This window comes from Artibeus jamaicensis, unplaced genomic scaffold, assembly GCF_021234435.1.
Source record: "Artibeus jamaicensis isolate MK-2021 breed Jamaican fruit bat unplaced genomic scaffold, CSHL_Jam_final contig_465, whole genome shotgun sequence".
Classification (NCBI taxonomy): Eukaryota; Metazoa; Chordata; class Mammalia; order Chiroptera; family Phyllostomidae; genus Artibeus; species Artibeus jamaicensis.
Window position 1 is genome coordinate 22456397 of NW_026521843.1, and position 22896 is coordinate 22479292.

Consider the following 22896-nt stretch of genomic DNA (forward strand, 5'->3'; position numbering starts at 1 on the left):
GGATCTAACATTTAAGTTTTTAATCCATTTTGAATTTATTCTTGTGTGTGGTGCAAAAAGGTGGTCTAGTTTCATTTTTCTGCTCATATGTTGTCCACTTTCCCCAGCACCATTTATTGAACTATTTTTAGCCCATTATATGTATTTGCTTCCTCTGTCAAATATTAATTGACTGTAAATATGTGGGTTTATTTCTGGGCTCTCTACTCTGTTCCATTGATTTGTATGTCTGTGTTTATGCTAGTACCATGCTGGTTTGATTACTATGGCATTATAGTATAGTTTGATATTAGGTGGCATGATTCCTCCAACTTCGTCCTTCTTTCGCAGGATTGCTATTGCTATGCGGGGCCATTTGTGGTTACATATAAGTTTTTGAAATATTTGTCTAGTTCTGTGAAATACGTCATTAGAATCTTGATAGGAATTGGGTTGTTATTGGATTATTGGGTATTCTTTCCAAGGCAAAAAAAAAAAAAAAAAAATGGTGCTGGGAAAAAGGAGATGGTATAAAATAAAATCGGCACATTTTGAGAAAATTTTTCAGAATGTGGTACAGGTTTGTTGCAAGCGTTAGGACTTTTCAAACCAATAAACAAACCTCTATTCAAAGTAATTACTACATTACTAAACATTATTCTAAACTAAGCAAAACAATGTGGGAGACTTATTTACGTACTGAGCCTGTTCTTTACTCTGAGTGACATGGTGTGAACTTCTCTGGGCTGCCTTCCCTTGCTCTTTTAGTGAAGTTAGTTGCTCACTCTGTTCTCTGCTGTGCTTTTTTTTTACGTTTTATTTTTTGTATGTAATTTGTTTGTTTATAGGCCTATTTATATATCTACTGTGAGCCCTTGGAACTCAAGAACTATGTCTTATTTGACTTTTTGTTCCCAGAAGTACACATAATCTGGCACTTAGAAGGCGCTCAACAAATGTTAGTTGAGTCAGTTACAAAACAATTTCTATTAATCCTTTTAAACAATAATTGAATGACTTTTCTTGCACGTGGTTAAATCACTTAGTCCAATGGGTCTCAAACTTGAGCATACATCAGAATCACTGGCGATTTGTTAAAACACATGGCTGAGTCCCAGAGTTTGTGATCAGGTAAGTCTCCCACGGGACCAAAAATTTGCTTTCTAACAAGTTTCCAAGTGATGCTCTTGGTCTTGGGACCACACTTTGGAAACCACTCATTTAAATCAATAATCTACCCTTTACCAACTCAAATCGAGGAACTAAGTGTAAGTACATTTATCTTTCAGGAAAGACATTAGGTGAAAAAGCTATAACTAGAGCACCCATGAATGGACACTGTCATCTGTGGTAAGTACATAAAATGTATGCAGTCTTTAAAAATTCTAATATGCCTCTATAATTACAGTGAAATTTAAAAATATTACTGACCATGTAACCTGTCACATTCACTGAAAAATACATCTAGTAAATAACACTAACTGTTCTTGTTCTGTTTATTTTCATGTATTTGTTAATATGTATACTTTAAATATATTTAAGGTAAACTTTCATTAAACATTTCATAAGTGAATATCAAGTTCATTGACTTTGAATTTGATGAATTCTGATTAAAAGTAACTTAATATAACATTTTATTTAAAAACAAATACTAAAATGATTCTGTGGTTCTGATTGAAATGTAGAAAGAATGCTTCACAGAATAAATGCCTATTGGCCATTTCTCATACCTTGATGAGTAAAGGTATGCAAATTCCACAGGTCAAAGAAAAGCTGCTTATAATATAAGCAAACTCAGACAAAGAATATTTAATTGGTGGGATGGGTGTAGGTGAATATCCTCGGAGCAAAAACAAAGTTTATTCTTGAGTATATTTTATTTTGAATTCTTCATACGTATAGAATTATAAAGCACAAATAAGAACATTTTAATCAATATTTTTTTTTACTTTTAGTTGCAGTTTTGCAACATTTTTTAGTTTCCTAGGTTTTTTTTTCCTCCCTAGCAATACAAGTACTTTAGGTACTAGGAAGCTATAGTGATAAATTAATTATGAGCCTTCTCTCAGACCTAGGTTTCCAGAAATCCATCCTTCTTTGAGATTAATTTATTCTTCTGGGGCACTCTGAGGCAAAATCTCTCTCAAAATGTGCCCCTTTCCACAGGTTGATGTCTGTCCCGCAGGAAATTCATTTTTGCCCCACCAACCCTGGAAATGTACACAGTTTTCCCAAAGCAGACCTGCTTCTCGACTCTGCCACCAGGAGGGGGAGCTCCACCCACAAACTTTCATCTCGAAACTTCCCTGGGCAGAAGTCAACATTTTTTTATGGCCCCTAAACTGCAAGGGACACATGCAAAATAAGAAGAGGTCTTTTGAAGCTGCCCTCACTTGCCTTATACGAGATGTAAGCCTACCCCCTGCCCTCTCCCATAAGAAAGTGAGAGATGGAACCCACAGTACCTACCACTTCTCTTCATAGAACTCTCACTCCATGTGGCTGTCGCCCACAGCGAATTCTTTGCTGATAGCCTTCTCTTAGATAGCCTGGAGAGAGGTGAAGGGCTAAGCCTGGGAGTACCTGTGAATCATTTTCTTAGCATGTCATGCATGGATAGTAGAGTGTCTTGCTTTAGGAAGACCTAGTAGATCAATATTGTCCTGTGTCCTTGGTGGTACCTCTGCCAGAACTCGAGGACAAAGGTAATTTTGCAGTCAACATCCTGGTACATATCTTTACAATAATGGCCCCAGTATATAAGGTTCTTGGCTATTATTTCTATAGCCAACTATACCTTTCTTCTCTAATTCGTATAATAATATTAATAAATTACCATGTATGCATTTGGTACTTATGTTCTTCTACTTTTTATAGTAATAGTAATGAATTTGTACTGACCTAGCCACACTCTTCATCTCCTTCAGTGTTGGGGGTGTGTGGGAGCTGGTTAGCTAGATTTAAATCCAGAAGAACACCCCGGTTCTTCTCTTCACTAAGCCGTTCCTCCTGATTTCCCTCCTCTTCCTTCTCCCCCTGCTGGGCTGCTTTTCCTCTGCTCTCCTCTCCCACTGCCCTTACTGCATCTGCATCCAAGAAGAATCACATTCCAAACCTACATTTGATGTTCATTCGCAACTTGAGGGCACTTATCAGTGTGAGCTTCCAAATTTTCACAGGGGAAAATGTTGATTCTTCTTTGAGGGCTTCATAAGTACCATGAGATCCATCTTCCGAGGAGAGATTACGCTGAACTCTTCCTGAGTGGGTTGCCCAGTCTCTCGTGCATTAACCTGGCTTCTTCTCCTTTGTTCATCAGGATTTTCTACACTTTTTGTTGTGAACAAACTGTTATTTTAATAACCATGGGATTTAACCCCAAAGTTAAATCTTATCAACACATACCCATAGTAATGATCCAATTGTGTTTCACATATTTCTTATTCAATATCAGCTTTTAGAATAGTAAAAAATATTAAAATCTAATCGGTTGATTAAAATGTAACAAATTCTAATGTCAATTTTGTCTAAATTCTTGGAATGTATATAATGTATTTACTATATACAAGAGTTCATATTCATGTAAATAATAGAGGCTTAGGGTGATGAAAAAAGAGAAATTAAAACTTGAGAAGCAATGGGTAAAATTTAGGTTTGCCAATTCCATTATTAAAATAAAATGTAGTGAAAGGGTCGTATTCTGCTGGAATCTCTGTTAGTATGTTAAGACATTTTCTTATTCATTCAGCATAAACAACCAGCTATGGCTTACAGACCAAATCTAACTACCTTCCGTTGTAAGTAAAGTTTTCTTAGAGCACAGCCTCACCCTGCACTTGTACCTAGCCATGAACTTGAATAGTTGCAACAGAGACTCTGTCCCAACGTCTAACATGTTTGCTAGCTGACCTGGCAACACAACTTTGCCGACCCACAGTTTACAGGGTTCTGTGATGGTTTATGAGCCTTCGTTCTGAAATAAAAGATGCAGTCTTTAGGAATAATTATCGTAAAAGGTTAACATCAAGGGAATAAGTGAAAAACAGTATTATTTAAAAGACTTGTTTTTCATCTTCATCTTTTCCAGAGTGAAATTGCTTTGTAACTTTAAGGGTGAATGAGCTTTCTGTTCTGGAATCAAGAGACTAAAACCACCAATGAATTTACAGTTTGTTAGCCAAAGTGGCCTGACCTTAATTATAAATAATGTCTTACATATTTTGTGCTCTACTGTGCACAAATTATATCCATATGCCTCATAGCATGTGATTCACAGAACAACTTCTTTTCATTTTACGGATAGGGTAAGCAAGGCAGTGTGTGTGTGTGTGTGTGTGTGTGTGTGTGTGTGTGGTGTGATATGTAGATTAGTAACCAGTGTTCATACAATAAGTGGAAACACAAAGGCAGACCTTATATTCTTAAATACTCATATTCTCTTACATTATTCTTCCTCTGCTTTCTGAATGTATAGATGGCATTCATGCTTGATCAGAAGTGCTGCAGGGAAGCTAATGGAGTTGTTCTAGTAGTTATTGAAATGAGAATGTTTGTGGATTATTCAAGATATATTCTACATCAATGCCAGTAAAGATTTTTTGTCAAAATGCGTGTGGTTAGAATGACCTCTAGATGGAGGTAATAGACCATATTGTGAACTAACTTCCTTCAGAGTTCCCATCAGTATAAGAGTTTAGGAAATGAAACTTTAAATTACCATTTTAAAGATGAATACTAGAAAAAGCCACTGCACACGCCCAGAGACACAGGTGGAACTGCTCACTGGAAAAGGAGTAATGACCCTTCGGGGTCAAGGGCGCAGGTGAACTTTGAATCTGTGATATGTAGAGAAATAAGTACTATTTTAGACTTTAAAGAAGCAGACTTCAAAAGGATTCTGAAAAACATAGGACTCTAGTGACAGGTTGTTTAAGGGAAAATTGTGCCTGTTTCATATGATGATGTTCATAAGTCACGGTGTTTTTCTCTCTCAGGGGAACTCAGAGAAGGTGGTGAGAACACTGTAAAAGCCTAGAATGGGCGTGAGTAGATGTCATTTTCAGAAACAGAAGATTAATTCCACTGCTGTGCATCAGGGAATGTAGAATCTTTCCCTTTGATTCCAGCATTGATAGTCAGGTTATTCTGCGAATCTGTGGATAAGGACATTCAAGCAGATGCAACATAGATTTTTCTAAAGATGTGACATGATATTTTTTGAAATTTATTTCTTTGCTAGAAGGCATTAAGGCAGGTTCACTCCTTAAACTCTTATGAACAAGATGTAGAAATGCGGGCAAGCTTCTCGGCTGTCCATGCTGACAGGAGGGTTTGGGCCTTAGTTATTCAACAGAATAACTACGGACAATGTCATGGTCAGTCCGAAGATGGTTCTAGAGTTCCAGGTCTATGTCTTAGTCCTTTGGTCCATGGGTGAAGATACAGAAGGCATGCTTATAAAAGTTTCAAAATAACACAAATTAAAATGGACAGGGAGTATGATGGGTGACAGAAGTAACCCCAAAGATTTTCACATATGAAGCAGCCCAAGTGCCCATCAGTAGATGAAGGGATGAAACAACTATGGGACATTCACACAATGGGATACTACTCAGCCGTAGAAAAGAAGAAAATTTTACTCTCTGAGACAGTTTGGATGGACCTGGAAAATATTATGCTAAGTGAAATAAGCCAGTCAGAGAGGACAAAAACCATATGATTTTACTCATATGTGGAATCTAATGAATAAACCAAACCAACAAGCAAAATGGAGACAGACTCAAAGAGCAGGATGACAGCTCGGGGGGTGGGGAGGTTGGGGATGGAGGAGTCGAGCCAGAAGGAAAAAGGACTTGTGGGCATGGACAACAGTGTGGTGATTGCAGGGGGCGGGAGGTGAAAGGAGGGTAAATGGTAATGAAAAAAATACAATAAAAATAAATTTTAAAAAGACACTGAATAAGGTGTTAATAGGAGTAAATGTGGAAGGAGGGATGGAAAAACAATGTCAAAGTTTAAGGACATTAGATAAAAACAGGTAGAAATTTAAATAAAGTGGAGTTTAGTTAATTTTTTGATGAAAATGCTGTATCAGTTTTGTATGTCAGTATTGGTGCACTTGTGATAAATACACTATAGTAAAGTAAGATGTAAAAAGTAGAGAAAACCAGATATGGGTATATGGGAGCCTTATACTATCTTTGCAACTCTCTTGTGAATCACAAGCTATTTTAAAATAAAAGTTTATTTTTGGAAAGTGGCCTAAGGTATTCAGTGCAAATAGGTTGTGATACCCATGGCAAAAACAGAGAGTTTGGAGATGCAGTCCTGTGGGATTTTGCTCCATGTTCTCTGGAACTCTTTGAGAGGAGTGACAGAACTGAATGACAGAGCATTTCAAAAAACACGGGGAGGCTGGAGGTGACGATAGCAGTTGTTATGAGTGAGCTCAAGAGTCTTTTTCTGTCGTCTTCCCTTAAATTCTCTGGTGGCTGCAGAGAGATGTACGTGAAGTGCCATCTGATTTTACAATTTGCGAGTAGTAGTATCTCCTCATCTGTTTAGGTTCTCGGATCACTGTTAGTGGGTTGATTTAGCCATCACTCTTGCTTTTGCTGTCACAGGTTCCACTGATTGTGTAGAAACTGAAAATTCAAGAGATGAAAAAGAATAACTGAGAAGCAGCCATTTCATTGGTTGTGCATAAGTTACGTGAATTATGTGATCTATTCCAAAAGGAGAAAATTGTTTGCTTCCTATTTACACTTGAAAGTTATGCTTACCCACAGAAGCAACAGAGATAAATAAATACCACCCAAAGTCACCTTCGTCATTTCAGTTATGACAGTGCAAGTAAAAGTGAACACCTGCTTTTGAAATACTTAAGTAAATGAACATTCTGCCTCAGACAGAAACACTCCGAAATAAAGAATCCAAAGACTTTTGAACAGACAGAAACACTCTGAATGTGAAAAGTAATATATCCCCCATTTTTACTGTAAGCAAATAGCTGAACAAATATCACACCCAATTTATAATCAAATAATTATTTATGTAAATTTTGTATTCCCAGTGGAGAAAAATAAATAATCCATGGGCCACTCTGCTCTAGTAATGCAGGTTTCCAAGGAAGGATTGAAGGACACGGGGAATTTCTTGGAAAAGCATATTCTCAAATTATCTTTGACTCTATTTAGTTTTTAGTCATGATATTTACTTTTGTTTCGAAATGACTTTAAAGGAGGCCATGACATTTTTATTTTTATTGAAGAAGCAAGGATTTGTGGATACTGTATATTTTTCAATTTAATGCTTATATGATTAGATTTTTCTGAGAGCCTCTCTGTGACTTCATCGTTGGTGATGGTGATAGTAGCAGCCTGCACTTCTCGAAACTCACTGTAGGCCAGGCAGTATTCTAAGTAATCACATGTTTTAGGTACTTGCCCTCACAGCCTATACACGAGACAGATGGTGGTGGCATCCCCAGTTATAGATGAGGAAGCTGGCCTCACATTAATGTCAAGTAGTCATTATTTTTCGGGCCTTTTCATCTACGCGAATACTGTTGTTAAATATTAAAGAATGCTTCAGAGACACTTTTTAACTGTTAAGTTTGGTGGCATTTGGTTAAAAGTTCAGACAATGTCCATTGTCTGTGTCTTTTTCAGGTATGCGATTTTGTGTGGCTATGTATCTGAGTTCGAGGGTTTACGAAACAAAATCAACTGTGGACATCGCTTCAAGGTATTTCTTGATATTAAAAATGCTTTAATGTAGCCATATGTTCTACTGATAGGTCCAAATCAATTTATTCAACAAATTAATCTGTAGAGATTTATCTTTTTTATTTGAATGAAATGGCATTCTTCAAATAGTACTATGCCAAAAGGAACCAAACTCTTGGAGCAATTGAAGATTACTATTATGCTAGATTCGGAAATCTAGATGTAATAATTCAAAAATCTAGATGTAATCTAGATGTAATAATAATAATACATCTGGTAGATGAGTATAATATTTTCAAAGATAAAGGATTAGCCTGTTGGTCACAAGCCCACCAGTACTGTAAACATGACCGGGACTAATTAGCTAACATTTCCTACACATTGACTCTCAAGAGGAGTAGAATCCAATCTAGGGCTTATATTTACCATGACGGATGAATGAAATAAGTAAGGTAATACATATCATTTATAATATGCCTGTATTTGTAATAGCTCAATAAAGAACCCCTCAGGGCCAATAATTACAGTGATGGGCAGGGTTGCTTCCCACCTCCCTGTAACTGTTTGACGGCGTCAGTGGAGGAGAGCCCTCTGCCATCCAGTTCTGCTGTTTTTTCCTCCATTATACTCTAATTGGGTGATATTTGTGTGTCGTGAGCAGACAGTAATGTGACTGGGTGTTTTCTGTTTGTATAGTGACATTTTGGCTTTAAATTACCTGTGGCCTTATTAAATCATAGTCACAGTTCCAGTTCTTGTTCTGAGCATCCATTTTTCATGACAAATTCATTGATAATGATGAATCATATTAATTGTCAGTGGTAGGGACTGAGGAAGAGGGCGGACAACACTGTAAAGCTCCTCTGAGTTTACTGGGTGAGGTTCCATTCAGCCCTTCCTTGCGATCTTGGGAGATGATACTTCTTTGGGATTTTCTTTCAGGAACATCTAGATAAAGCAATCCAATTATTACCCGAAGAACCCTTTTTGTATTACCTCAAGGGAAGATACTGTTACACTGTAAGTCGATTGCTTTTATCTATAAATCTTATTTGAATATACTCTGATCATATGATATATTTTCAGTGACTAATTTATTCTTTTATTGTTTTCCCTAGCACCTACTATATGGAAATAGAGTAAAAAACATATTTTATAAGTTTACATATTTATATTTTATAACTTATATATTACATTACATATAACATATGATTTTATATAAATATGTATGTTTTCTCCCTTTACTGCCTTTCCATTTCTGCACAGAGCAGTCACACCGTCTCTCTCCCTTTGTGCTCTTTCATGGGGGCATCTGCCACCAACACACAGGTGGCCTGTCCTGGTGCACTGGCTCCTTGTTTTGTGGGAGGACTTTCCTCATTCAGAGTTAACTGAGTATAAATTATGTGCTCACTGGCCAGAAGATAAATAAAACACTGTCCTTGTCTTCAAGAAACTTAATTTAGAAAAGGACATGAGATATGTAGAAATAAATGTGGCTAGTGAGTCTAAGACCTTTAAGTGTCTTGAATGACATTAGTTTATTAAAAATTAACAGAATATGAAAATATGTCTTAAGAGATGCATGAAAAAATTACCATGGAGAGAAATACTATTTGTGGATGAGAAAATTGGGGTAAGTGAAAAAGGAAACTTTTAGGATGAGGCTTGAAGAGGATTGGGGATGAAGTAGGAAGCTTGCTTTTATTGAATGCCTGCTATGGATCAGATGTGCATTTCCTGGTTTACATTCCTTATCTCAAACACTCCATCCAGCTCTAATTATAATTATCTCGAAAGATCTCTTATAAGCAGTTTTTATCATGCCAGTTTTAATAATCTGAGTCTTCCTGAAGGTTGGAGACTTCGCTAAGCTTTGAAAACCATTGACCCAGTCTTACATGAGTCTGGAACTTCCAGGTATATTATTTGTTTAGGCTTCAAAACCCAAGAAGGAAATTTTAATGCAAAATGGAACCAGATCTTCATGCCATAGACAAATGGCAGAAGCTGATGTTAGTCCTCTCTGAGGGAAGGAAGCTTCACTTTATGGAACTCTCGCAGAGTGGCCCAACACTATCAAAAACCATGGAATATACAAGAAATAAGCCATCAGGAAAGAAGATCAACAAAAACAACAAAAAACCCAGAACAGATCTAAAAGGACTTTAGATTTTGGAAACACAGAACACAGGACATTAAATAGCTACCTATCTGTGTTGCTTTTTTTCAAATAAGAGGAATTAGATGGGAGGGAATGGATGAGGAACATAGTAAGACTATAAAAATTACCAGGTACAGTTGAAAAAGATGAAACAATTTTTTGTTATAAAAAAGGATATTATTTGGCATTAAAAGAAAACTCAATAGAAAATTGTAACAGTACATAGGTACCCTTAGAGGGGGAATTAGCAAACTTTAAAATAAATCTGAAAATGTTACTTGGAATGCAGCACAGAGGAACAAAGGGATGGAAGATGTGGAGGAGACATAAAAACACCTGGAAGGTAAGGACACTGCGCAGTGGTAAACTTTCACCCACCTCTTTTGGTAATGAAAGGAACAAGAAGACAAAAAAGTGTCTTACGTTTGTAAACATTAGAGCCTTGCATTTAATAACTTTGATCTAATACACACATATGAAAATATGTACCTAACTAATGGAGGATACACACTTTCAAGCATACATAGAATGTTTATAAAATTGACCATATACGAGGTCACGAAGCAAGTCTTAATAAATTTTAAAGACTTGCTACCAGACAAGTTTTCTGATCATAATACAGTTAAGTTAGAACTTAAAAGACCAAACAACTTAAACAAATCTCTTTTTAAAAAAGATTTTAGTTATTTATATTTAGAGAGATGAGAAGGGAGGGAGAAAGAGATGGAGAGAAACCTCGATGCGCAAGAGATACATCATTCAGTTGACTGGCCTGAGCCCCAGGCATGTGGCCTGACTGGGAATCAAACCAGCAACCTTTCTGTTCACAGGCCGGTGCTCAATCCACTGAGCCACACCAGCCAGAGCTAAAAAAACAAAGCTTGACATTAGAAATAATGAGAAATAATAATTAAAACCACAAAAATGACATGCCAGTTTTACTTTCTCACTCATCTGATAAAATTTTAAAATACAGTGTGAGATGTTACAAGGCTATGGAACAACAGGAATTCTTGCACTGCTGTAGGAGCAGACATTGGCACAGCCATCTTGGAAACCAGGGGGTAGCATCTTTTAAGTTTGATTACTTGCCTACCACATGAGCCACGCTGGTGCCTGTCCTGGAGAACCTCTTGCAAATACCTTCAAAAGGTATGTAAAAGAATGCCTCTAGCAGCCTTGTTCCTAGGAGCAAAAAATAGAAGAGACCCAAATGTCCATTGACAAAAGAGTGGATGAAGATTTGTTGATGTGTGTTTAAATGATGGAATATTTCAGTTACTTAAGTGACTGAACTTCAGTTATACTTAACCAGGATAAAAATCTTAAAACTATAATATTTAAGTAAAAAAGTACAGCTGAAACTGTCAATAATATAATATGGTATGTCAACTGCAATTGAAATATAAAAAATTAAAAAACATAAGTAAAAGAAATCTCATCAAAGGAAATAACACAACATTTTCATCAAGTTGGTTTTTTTTTTAAAGCAAAAATAAATGTAGCAATCCATAACACTGTGTTCAAAAGCAAGGGAACAGTTTTCTTGAACAGAGGTCAGTGGCTGCCTAGGAACCTAGAAGATGGAATTGGGAAGGAAGGCACTTGACGGGGTCGGGAAGAGCATCGGCACCCTTTTAACTATTCATTTCTGAATCTTTTATGAGAAACACCTAATATTCATATTTGGAGGAAATGAAAAACTTTTTAAAGAAAACAAAAAATAATTTCCTCCTGGATCTTAAGTAGGTATATTGGGCCCTCACTCCACATTCCCTCTCGGTTGGGAATCCTCGTTCTGTTTAAATTCCTGAAGAGCTGCCCTCTGGGGCAGGCTGGCAGATGGAGTAGGCAGGAGGAGAGCAGAGGCAGGGTCCTGTAACTCGCACACTCACACCAAGAAATATTTTGCGGTCATCTGAGAATGGCCAATCAGATGAACAGGCAAGGTCAGCGTTATTCCTCACCCCCATCCCCTTTCCCTCACTGAACACATATCATGTTATGAATATTTCACATTGGTTTTGTAACCAATGCATTCAGAATTCATAGTTTGTTAGAATTATTAAAAAGGAAGGTAAAATATTCATACCATAAGGCTGGCATCTCTCTTATACATCATTTATGGATATGTATTTACATGTTTTATATGCATCTGCGTACATAGGTACATACACAAACGTGTAACTGGGGAAAGATTATTCATCAACAGATGACAACTTTCTAAAAGTCATGTCGCTCTCTGTATTTGCAGGTCTCCAAACTGAGCTGGATTGAGAAAAAAATGGCTGCTACTCTATTTGGAGAAATACCATCCTCAACTGTACAAGAAGCTTTACAAAATTTCCGAAAGGTATATGTTATCTCTCCATTTTTTGAGGGTCAAACCAGCTACTGTCTGCCCCCGGCCTTCCTACCATTCATTGTCAAGGAAATCTTTCTCTCCTCCACATGTAATCTCTAATGGCTTGAATCCTGGTTCTGTTTTGAGCATCTCATAATGTGAGTTATGTTTTAAATCCAAAGTGCTTCTTAGAACGGCTAGTGATGCCCTGGGTTTCAGGTACAACAGGCCTTACTACCAAATCCAAGAGCAACTCTCTGGGCCAGGTGAATTTATTTAAAAGAACTTATGCTCTGACTATGAGCCTTGGTCCCAAATACTCCTGATTAGCCTAATATAGGAACAGTTTAATCTTAAAGAACTAAAAGGTGCTAAAAGGAAGAGTTATTTTAAAAGCCATTCCATAAGTTGCGAGCAGTTCTATGAAACATTTTGGAGGCATTAAACCAAATCAGTATTTTCATTTGTGTCTTAAAATGTATACTTGCTATACGAACAAACTCTGAGCAGAAATATGTGTGTGTGCACGCATGTAAGTCTGCAGTATACCACCCAAACAACCAGCTTTCTGTTGTGTTAATTCCTTCACCTTTGTCTGGAGCCAATTACAGAATTTTATAGATACTAAGGTATTTTTCCCCCACCTACAATTTCAGATTTGTAACAATATAGACAAAAGTCAAACTTTGACCTGTATTGTCCAACTTCTCGTACACGCTGATTGGTTTTTGTTGTATTTTAAGGATCTATCTTGTAGAACTGAGAGGGAATTCAGAGGTCACATAATCTTAAATGACAAACAGGCTTCATTGCACTTTCCATCTCTGAGCGGTGGCTGGTGGCTGACTAGAATGTGTGGGAGAAAAGTGAGTCTTCTGACACCCGAGACAGGTGGCTCAGTTGGTTGGAGCATCGTTCTGTACACCAGAAGTTTGCAGGTTTGATTCCAGGTCAGGGCACATACCTGCATTGTGGGTTTGATCCCGGTTGGAGCACATATGGGAGGCAACTGACCAATGTCTCTCTCACATTGATGTTTCTCTCTCTCTACCCCCTGCCCCCACCTTCCTCTGTCTCTAAAATCAATAAATATAACCTCGAGTGAGGATTAAAAAGAAAAAATTTTTAAAGTGTCCCAAGATTAAGCACAAGCCCATTGGAAAAGAGTGTTGGGAATAAAAAGTACTAGGGCCGCACGTTTTTTATTTTTTATTTAACGAGATCTTTTTTGTTCATAAGGAGGGAATCAAGGCGTCAGGAACTTAATTTCTTCCAGCGGCACACCATGGTAAATCAAAGATAAGAGTGACGCCTAAGGCTGTGCCGTCCCCATCTCTTCCCCCTTTTTCCTGCCACTGAGAATGAGTTCTCCCCTTTTACATTTTATAAGACTGTAGATCATGGTATGTTTCAGATAAATGATTTACGTAAGTTTAGAAAAAGTGTCATTGGAACTTAACTCTTTTTTGCATAGTAGCAAATTTATAATTGGAGTTCAGGTTGTCAGGACACTGTACAAAAGTTCTTAAGGTGCTAATGTACCTTGGATCTTATATGAATAAAATTGAAAGTGGTAAGAGGCCCACTAATGCACAGGTAAGTACGAAAACTCTGGAACCAGCCCACCTGCTTGATTTCCAGTTCCACCACTCACTAGCTGATTAACATCAGGCAAGTAACGTAACCTCTCTGTCTCAATTTAAACAATAACGTGGAGGTAATAGGACCATCCTCAGCATTGTTCTAAAGATTAAGTAACTTAATACAAGTGAATTGCTTAGAGAGTGCCCAGCACCTGTAAAAGCTCACAGAATTTTTACTTCATTAAAATGTGAACACCTTGACAAACCAGCTTGGGGACCTCACCATGCGGTCACTACTTAGTTTCTGACTGAAAATGCATTCCATGGTATGTGTCGAGACAGTGACACGTACCATGTGGACTGCTCTGTCCCATATTTACTGCAGCAGCTGAGGGTGCTGAGGAGCTCAAGGTGCCAAGGGCTGAAGCAGTGTGGGGGCTATGGAATCTGGGAGGTGGAGAGGAGGGGCAGGAAACACACATCTTGGATCCCACACACCTGAGGAGAGTCACCCCGGAGGTCATGTTGTTGGAGCCCAGACAGAAGACTCCTGCCCCGGCCCCCTTTACTCTGTCCCTCCAAAGAGGTATTTGGTAGGTATTCAGATAGAATTTGGACAGAGCTTGGTATAGTTACTGAACATGAAAGAACTTCAATTGAAGCAAGCTCAGTTTGTTCAATTGTTCAGTAGGTTTCTCTTATTAGAATACCTCAAGAAATGCACTTAATAAACTCAAAGAGCTGAAATGGAAATAACTGGACAGGCCAGGAGAAGCCGGAGAACCAGAATCCATCGGCGCTCCAGATGGCTCTACATGACGTCCAAAGTTCTGGCTAGGACTGAACTGCAACTTCCTTCAGTCTGTCGGCAGCCTTGCAGGTTCAAAGCCAGATCCACAGTTTATCTACTGGATGGTAAAGAGTTACACCCAGTCTGGCTCCTAAGAGATTTTGTCCTTCCCCTTTCAAGACCCCCGCTTTTCAGATTCTGCAGGGAGTAACTGTCCTTTACAAGAGATAGACTTGCTTAAGCTGTCAGAATGCTCCTCTGCACCCTGGGTCTTGGATTCCCCTCCACTGATGTCCATCTTTAAAATACATATAGCTTTGACTCAGAATTCAACTTTAGGAGTCTCTCCTACAGACATAATCACACATGCACGCAAACATGTGGGAGTAAGTATGTTCACTCAGCCTTATTAGTAAGTGAATAATAAGTCTAAATAAATGTCTAAGAGAATGCTTAATTTAGTTATGTATAGTATGAAATACAGCTCTAAGAAACAATGGAATAGATCTGTGTATGCTAACTTGAAGATGTGTCTGTAATGTGTTATGGTAAAGTGTTTTGGACCAATATGTAGAAAATGATCCCATTTTATTTTTTTTAAACCAATTATCTTTATTTTGGGGGGGTCTATTTTGGGGCGGTTCTTGGTAAAGGCGTGGTAGGATGCACATTAAAACTGTTGGTAGTGGTTACCACTTGGGGAATAAGATTGAAATTCAAAATAAAAGTACAACAGGGAAAGTTTTAGTTTTTTATATTAGAACTGTCTGGAATGCTTGTATCTTGTAAAACAGACACTTTGGTAAATTTTTAAAAGTATTCTCTTGGGCTCTGCATCCCTCTGGGGTGGCGACCAGGTTGGGAGCTTATGTGCATAGGCCCTTATAAACCACAAAAGCTGGCTCAGGCAAAGACTGCCTTAGGCTCTATGAAGAGCTCTCTGACAGCTGCATCCACAAGAATTCCTATTTACCAGAGATGAAGAGAAGGAGCTGGTACCTAGGGGATTAGCAGATGAGGGGTAAAAGCACCCTCATAACTCCTACTTCTTTGACTCTGCAAGTAGGTCTACTACTTGGGCTGGTTGTGTCAAGGATCTGTCTTCTCTTTAGCAGTACTGGAGGTGGTGGACCTCAGATACTATTCAACTCAGACAGAAGATGTTGAAATTGAAGAAATTGAATGTGAATGTGGTGGGAGATGCTGCCGTGGGAGAGCGGTCATGCTGTACTCGCTTCCTGAATAGTTGTGACGCGTACAGGACCTGTCTGGGCGGGGGCGCGGTGGGCAGTGTATCACCAGTTTTTTTTCATTGTTGTTGTTCTCTAAAGGAAAGTAGAGGAAGGATACAGAAGAGGAAGTGAGAAGATGGTTACACAAAAGAACCCCCAAACCTTAAAGTATCTCATTGCTTCGTAAGCTTTATGACCATAGTAATAATTTCATTTTATTGGTCAAACTAAAAAGCTGTATTTGCATGCAAAAGCTACTTTGATAAAAAGGATTCAGCTGTGACACAAGCATCCTAAATTCTAGGTCAATTTGGTTAATATTAGATTTATTGAAACATGTCCTCTTCACTGATGATTGTGGCTTTAATATCACCCTGTTTTTCTGTGTTCTGTTTTCCCTTAAAATCAGGTTGAAGATCTGAACCCTGGTTTTTCTAAGTGCAATTACCTGTTCCTTGCCAAGGTAACGAAGATGGCTGTTTTAAGGCATTGAGTCTATTACATTACCTAAAATGAGATTACCTTTAATGTTGGTTATTTCCCATTTCTAGTGTTCTGTGGATCTTAAGAAAAGAGAGGATGCCATGAAGTTCTGTAACATGGCGATGCTGCTTCCCTGTGTCACCAGAGAGGTGAGTAAGCCCAGGCGGTGCGGATGGGGCCATTGTCTCACCGGTACCACTCCAGCTTCACATGTGCACAGTGGCTTACACACACCTGGAGTGCTCTTCCGGACTAAAGCATCTCGACTTGGATTCCACGTATACTATGAAATTGTAAAGATCGCTGTTGATCACACTTCACCAGGAGACCACTTGGATCTTTAAGAGGCTCACTCACACACCATGCAAGTTAAAACATCCTGATGTCTACCAGGTGTTAGACAGCGGATTATGGGACAAGCCCCACTCGGAAGGAGGAGGGACAGGAAACGAGCTTGATAGGCCGCCTACCTTAGAACCAGAGGAGTGTCCATGGAGTGGCCACCATCAGTCCCCAGCTCACAGCAGGGTGTCACTATCCAAGGCCATGTAGAAGACTGAAGATGGGAATTTACGTTTTCTTGGTCTTTGAACACCTACCATTAATGAAAAAGAAACTATCGCATTGATCCTTCCCTTTTGTTCACTAATTCAGAATTCTGGATGCACTCTGAGTTTTAGGAATTTCACAGCATTAACAGCTCAGTCCATGTTCTCATGAGCCATTCGCTTGTATCGTGGGAACAAAAGGAAATACATCAGTCGCTGAACATCATCATCTTCTGAATCACAGTCAAAAAGAAGTGCCTCAGAAATAAGCGTTTCTCTTCCTCTCTGCTGGAGTGATGCCGGCTCAGGCATTTGCTGGGATCTGGGGGAGAAACATGTGAGGCATTGCCTGTTGCCCTCTGGGCGCTTACCGCCTAGAAGAGAATATGGGCATATGTTCAAATAACTAAGCTCAGAGTGGAAAGCATGAGTGCCTAGGAGATACAAGTAATTGGTTAGGGAATATTGAAAAGGGAGAAATTTCGGTTACCTAGAAGACATCAGGTAGCATCAGAGATGGAAAGATGTCGTGGGAAGGTGTGGGGGGAGGCACATTGTCTGTCATGAACAAAGGCCCAGAGGTGGGAAAGCAAAGATTTGTTGCAGGAGTGTTGAGGGCAGTCGTGGGAAATCAGGCTGACGGGGAAGAGAAGCAAGGCCTGCCCGGGAACTGCAGGGTTCAGGGACGCCTGTGGTTTTGAACATGGCTGATCAGGCTCCACTGGGCTCTTCAGCAGCTACCGCTGCAGGTCTTGGGCTGCTTACAGGTTTGGGATTCCTCCAGGGCTGACTGTCCTTCTAACTAGAACCCCTTAGTTGGTTCCGTCGGTTAACAGTGAGAAGCAGCAGTCTCAGTAGCAACGCTCCTTCTCCAGAAGACAAACTGTGTGATTTTTTTGAGCAAAATGCAGATTCTTGTCCTGTTGGTTGCTTGCTCCATGTTGTTGATGGGACCCTACTGTCTTTGGAATGATGTCGGTTTGAATTGTGTGCAGTCATTTAAAAACGAGTGCCCGCATTCCTGTTGAAATGTGAGATTAGCATACAGTATGATTATGAGGTACAGTGCCTCGTTTGACATGCCAATGTTTATTTGTGACATGTGGAGCTCTCACAGGGCAAGGTACTGACTAGCCTCAGGTTTTGATCCTTGGTACCTACCTAAGTCTCTTCTTTCCCCTTTCCTCCTGCCTGACCTCCAAACCTACCTCCGTGGCTTCAAATGCCTTCCACCTGCTAGGGGCCCTCCAATTTCCGTCTATAGACCCATCTTCTGAGCTATAGGCTTGATTCTCTAATGCCTTACTCGGCATCTCCACGTAAAGGCCTTGCAGATGTCTCCAGCTTGTCTCATCATCAGGTCTTTGCATCTGCTCTCCTTCCATCTTCTCCTTTCAGTAAATGGCTCCCCCATCTATTCACCTGGGAAGGTTGGGAATCATCCTGGACACCTCCTTCCTCCTTTCCACTCAACCTAGACCTCTACCCAGTCACGACATTCTTGGAATTCCTCTTTTAAAGCATGCCCCGAGCCATCCGACTGCCACCACCCCTCACAGCCCACCACGTGGATCCTCCCATGGGTCTCCTCACAGCTTTTGCCTCCTGCCCTGTCGTTCTTGGTTTTCAATAGCAGCCAAAGCAACAGATTAAACCAGAACGTCAACATGTCACTTCCCTGCTTTAAAATCTTTTGCTTTTAGGATGAAGTTCAAACATTTTAACAAGCCCTTCAAGGGTCTGATCTAGCTCCTCCCAATCTCTGGAGTTTCTGATGTCCTCTGTGATGTCCCCTCCTCTGCACACGTCTGTCCCTCAGCACCTACTGTTCCCTTTTCCGGAAACACCCCCACCCGCCCGTGCTGCTTCCTTCACCAGCCGTGACCCTACTCCTCCTGCCGACCCTACCGGAAGCATCCTTTCCTCAGGAGAGACTTCTTTGACACTCCCAGGCAAGCAAGTACCTGTACTTTTCCTTCATTTAGCACAGTTGTGATTATATAGTTATTTGTGTGATTGTGTGGTAACCAGGTGTGCTTCATTCACCAGGCCAAGTTTAGTGCCTGGGATCTAAGTAGGACTCAGTAAGTACTGGTAGGAAGAATTGAAAAACTAATACCATACAAATATAATAGTGCTAATAGCAATAATACATGGACTAGTAATAAAGGTCACTAAGAAAGCTGGACACTGTGGAAATATTTATGTAATACGCAAAATAGCATTAACATATTTCTCACATTACTTTTTATTCCCCAGTGATGTTTCCATTTGTATTCCTAGCAGTTCTTTTTTGTCCCCCAAGTAGTAAATGTACTGCCAGGAGTATGTCAACTCCTTAAAATAAAAAAATAGGATGAGGTGAGTCGTAGTACCCCTGTCTCTATAAAGTTTCTCCAGATCGATCCACACCCCACTGGTGATTCGGCTGACCAGTTTATTCATTTCCAACATGTCTAGCCGTGCCACTAATTAAAACGCAGGAAACACGGCCATTTAGTTTCCTCTGCCTCGTGAGCTTGCAGAACATATTTGCTTCTGTCCTGTGGCACTTGCAACTCCTTCTGGCGTTGTGGTGCTCATCACAGTGCACAGCGTATTGGGAGTGTCAGCCCTTGGGCACTAGCGTGAGACACGTGTATCTGAGCAGCTTTCCATTCTCAGAACTTGAAACTATAGTGTTCATGTGGCGTTTTCCTGACCCTAGGAAGGTAAACTCGGGTCCTGGGAAATATTCCTTTTCTTAAATTAAAAAGGACTCCTGTGTCAAAGGCAGCGTGAGAGTGACTGCCGAGTGACACAGTGATTACACCAGCAGCTCAAAAATTGTTTGCCCAGAGGGAGCAGTCGGGTTATGGACTTGGAGCACTCTGAGAGAGCTCAGCTCTACGAAGCATGGTACGACACACACATATACACTTACAGCAAGGGGTGTGCTGACCCAGTAAAGAAAAAACCGTTTAAAACTTGTAGGATTTTGAAGTGACGCTAATTGCTTTTCTAAGATAAACTCTTAGAGGGCAGATAGTAAAGACAATGTTCCAGATAGAAGCACAGGAAGAAGTAGTCTGTGGGAATGCTACAAGTGAAGAATACTTGTTCATATGAGCAGGTGACACAGTTGTCTTTGCAGTTACATGTTGTTTAAAGTCCCAGACTACATTTCCAACCTTTGAAAGAGACTGAGAATCTTCCTTATCATTAGGAACTCCTTCGTAATAAAATCCTAATCCTGCTTTCAGCCTGTCTAAATTATGTGTCATAAATACGGGGCTATCCCTTCTGCTGGCGGCTTGGTATACAATGAAAAAGACTGCAGCCTGTGGCGGGGTGGGGGCTAGGGCTTTGCTGTGTAACCTGAGATTCTAAGGAAATGAGAAAGTTACCCCTGGGGTTTACATCATTCAGATTTGCTTGGGAGTGGAGGGCTTGTTAAAAGTACAGATTCCTGGCCTTTTGCTGGAGAGAGAGAGAGAGAGAGAGAGAGAGAGAGAGAGAGAGAGAAGCCCTGCAGAGTGTGGGGGCACCAACCTCAATGTCGTGTGAGGCTGGAGAACATCCTAGGGGTATAAGCTCTGAACATCAGATGAAACTTCCTAGCTGGTTCAAGGGGGAGATCTGCGGGACAAGGAAGATTTCCCCAGGACCAGAGTCCAAGCAGGAAAGTCTTAAAAACCAAGGTCGGACTTCCATGTAGACATGTAGGAAGGAGCCACCTAAGGTCATAAGGTCCACGAGGGTGAACCTGCTGCTCCGTGTCGGCATTGTCCTGTGAATCAGACGGGTAAGGCAAGATTCAGTTTGAGGGTGGAGAATGTGTGCCGACTCAGCAGAAAGTTTTCAATAGTTTGAATCTGGGGAAGAAACTAATAACCTGAGCTCCAAGCCATAGCTGAGTTCTTACAAGAGGACATTTGCATAAATATTGTCACGATCTGAAGTGCCTGAAACATAATGAAGACCTCATGGGTACGTGGATAGCTGACACGCTGCACCAGAGAGAAACACACCTGGCGAGTGCCACCACTGTGGCAAAGACTCTATAACTAGAGGTGATCACCGAATGGTCTTCTTCGAGTCAATATGTAGAAAAATGAATAGATGCGTGGACATGGAAAACCTGTACCAGCTTTCACCTCCTCCCCACTAGCAGAGATTTCTCGCTGGAGGGGAGTTCTTTGAATAGGTGGGAAGTGGGGGGATACTCACTCACAGCTCAGCAGTGACTGAGCACGAGCTCACTCACACTGCAGAGAACCTTACAGTGAATCAGTGTGGGAAGCACTTCAGCCAGGGAGCTGCCCCCCGTTTGTATCAGGGAGCCCGCACAGGAGGGGAACACTGCGGAAGTGCCTCCAGTAACGATTCATCCTTCTAGTGGGGTGAGTGAATTCGCTCTGCAGAGAAACCCCACGAATGTCATCCCATGGGAAATAGCTGTTAGTGATGCCGTCCCCTCAGCCCTCTTGACATGGGGCCCACTGGGGAGAAACCGTGTGACTGTGATGTTTGTAGAAGAACCTCAGCCTCAGCTGGAACCACCAGAGACACCAGGTAGTGCTCACAGGGAGAGCCCGGCAGCCTTCAGCCAAAGCTCACACCTGGCTGTGCGCAGAAAACTTCAGGTAAGCCGGGAAGGAAGGTCTTTACCAGGTGGAGGAAGCCACTTGGGAAATACAGAGTAATTCATGCTGGAGAAGCAATTCGGTGGAATAGACATGGGAGCCCTTCACTCACAGAGCATCAGTCCAGGACGTGGGAGGGTGTTCACCCCACAAATCTCTCGTCGTGTCATGGCTGAAGGGAAGTCTTCAGAAACGCACATGCCTTAGTCGACCTGAGAGTTTGCATGCCTGGCAGTTCCTCCGGCCTCATGTCAGCAAAAAAACATCTTCATCTTGAGTTTATATAAGAAAACTCAGATTGGAAAAAATACTCTATCGGGAACCCTTTAGTACACAATTCAACCTATAATTTATACTTTGGCCAAATGACATGTTACTGAAAATACTGTAAAGATACAGAACTGTGATACATTCTTAGAAATGTTGAATCAGAATTCAGTAAGACATAATAAGCAATGAGATAACCTCTCTTCAGTAGATTAATCATGTTGTTGGTTACAAATCTAGTACATTGGTGTTTGCCCTCAACACCACGGAAAAGATCAAGAAACATGCTGAGTAGAACATTTCTCCTTTACTGTTTCACTATTCCTCAGTTGATTAGTTTATATTTTTATGCAACTTTAAGCATATTTACAAAGACTTTGTTTAATCAGGAAACAGCATTTAATGTAACTGAAAGAATGCAGAACACATAATGAGTCCTAATTATTATATCACTTTTGAAATGCGTATCTGGAATGGCAAGGAGGTATGGAAACGTGGACAAATACAGCCTGCGTTGTAAGTGACTCAGGTATCTTAGGTAATGCTCTTGTGCGTTAGGGTTCACCTTTGTGTGTTTCCTGGTGCTCCTGTGTGCCAGCGTCTAACCACTAATTTAGCAGACATTTAGGGCTTCTAGGTGCCAGACACTGAGCTAACCCTAGGGTGACCAAGATAAACATGAATTGTGGCTTTTTATAAGTTCTTTTAATGAATGTAGTAACACCTTAGACTCATTTGTTGCAATTTATTACAACCTTCAAAAAATACTGATTTGACAGAAGGTAAATTTCTGGCTGATCCAACACTACCATTGAGTCAGTGTATTAATGTTTATGATTAAAGCTATTAGAGAACTTCTAGTTTTTAAAACAAATCTAGCTAGCAGCTACTTCAAATATCTATTTGGTCCATTTTTTCTCATCTGTTTATTTTAAACTTATTACATTCCTTAAGTTCTTTCTGATAGGTTCTCAGTAAATGTTTGTTAACTTCAAAAATGCATAAGATACCCTACCACCTGAATTTATTGCCACTCCTTCTAACTTAACACACTTGTTTTTTTTAAAAAAATAACAGTACGTGTAGAGTCCTATAAACCATACTATAGGACTGAATCTTAACTATGAAGCCCTGATAAAGTCAGTAGTTGAAAT

General features: G+C 40.1%; 1 protein-coding gene across 2 annotated transcripts in view; it reads left to right on the top strand.

The window, feature by feature from the left end:
- RMDN2 (regulator of microtubule dynamics 2) overlaps nt 1–22896 on the top strand; it is a 54592-nt gene that overhangs the window by 30982 nt on the left and 714 nt on the right. For both annotated transcript variants that reach the window (XM_037165415.2, XM_037165414.2), the window contains exons 5-10: nt 1269–1329; nt 7650–7725; nt 8649–8726; nt 12125–12223; nt 16229–16282; nt 16371–16451. In XM_037165415.2, coding sequence (XP_037021310.2) covers nt 1269–1329; nt 7650–7725; nt 8649–8726; nt 12125–12223; nt 16229–16282; nt 16371–16451 — 449 coding nt within the window. The remainder of the gene's footprint in view (nt 1–1268; nt 1330–7649; nt 7726–8648; nt 8727–12124; nt 12224–16228; nt 16283–16370; nt 16452–22896) is intronic.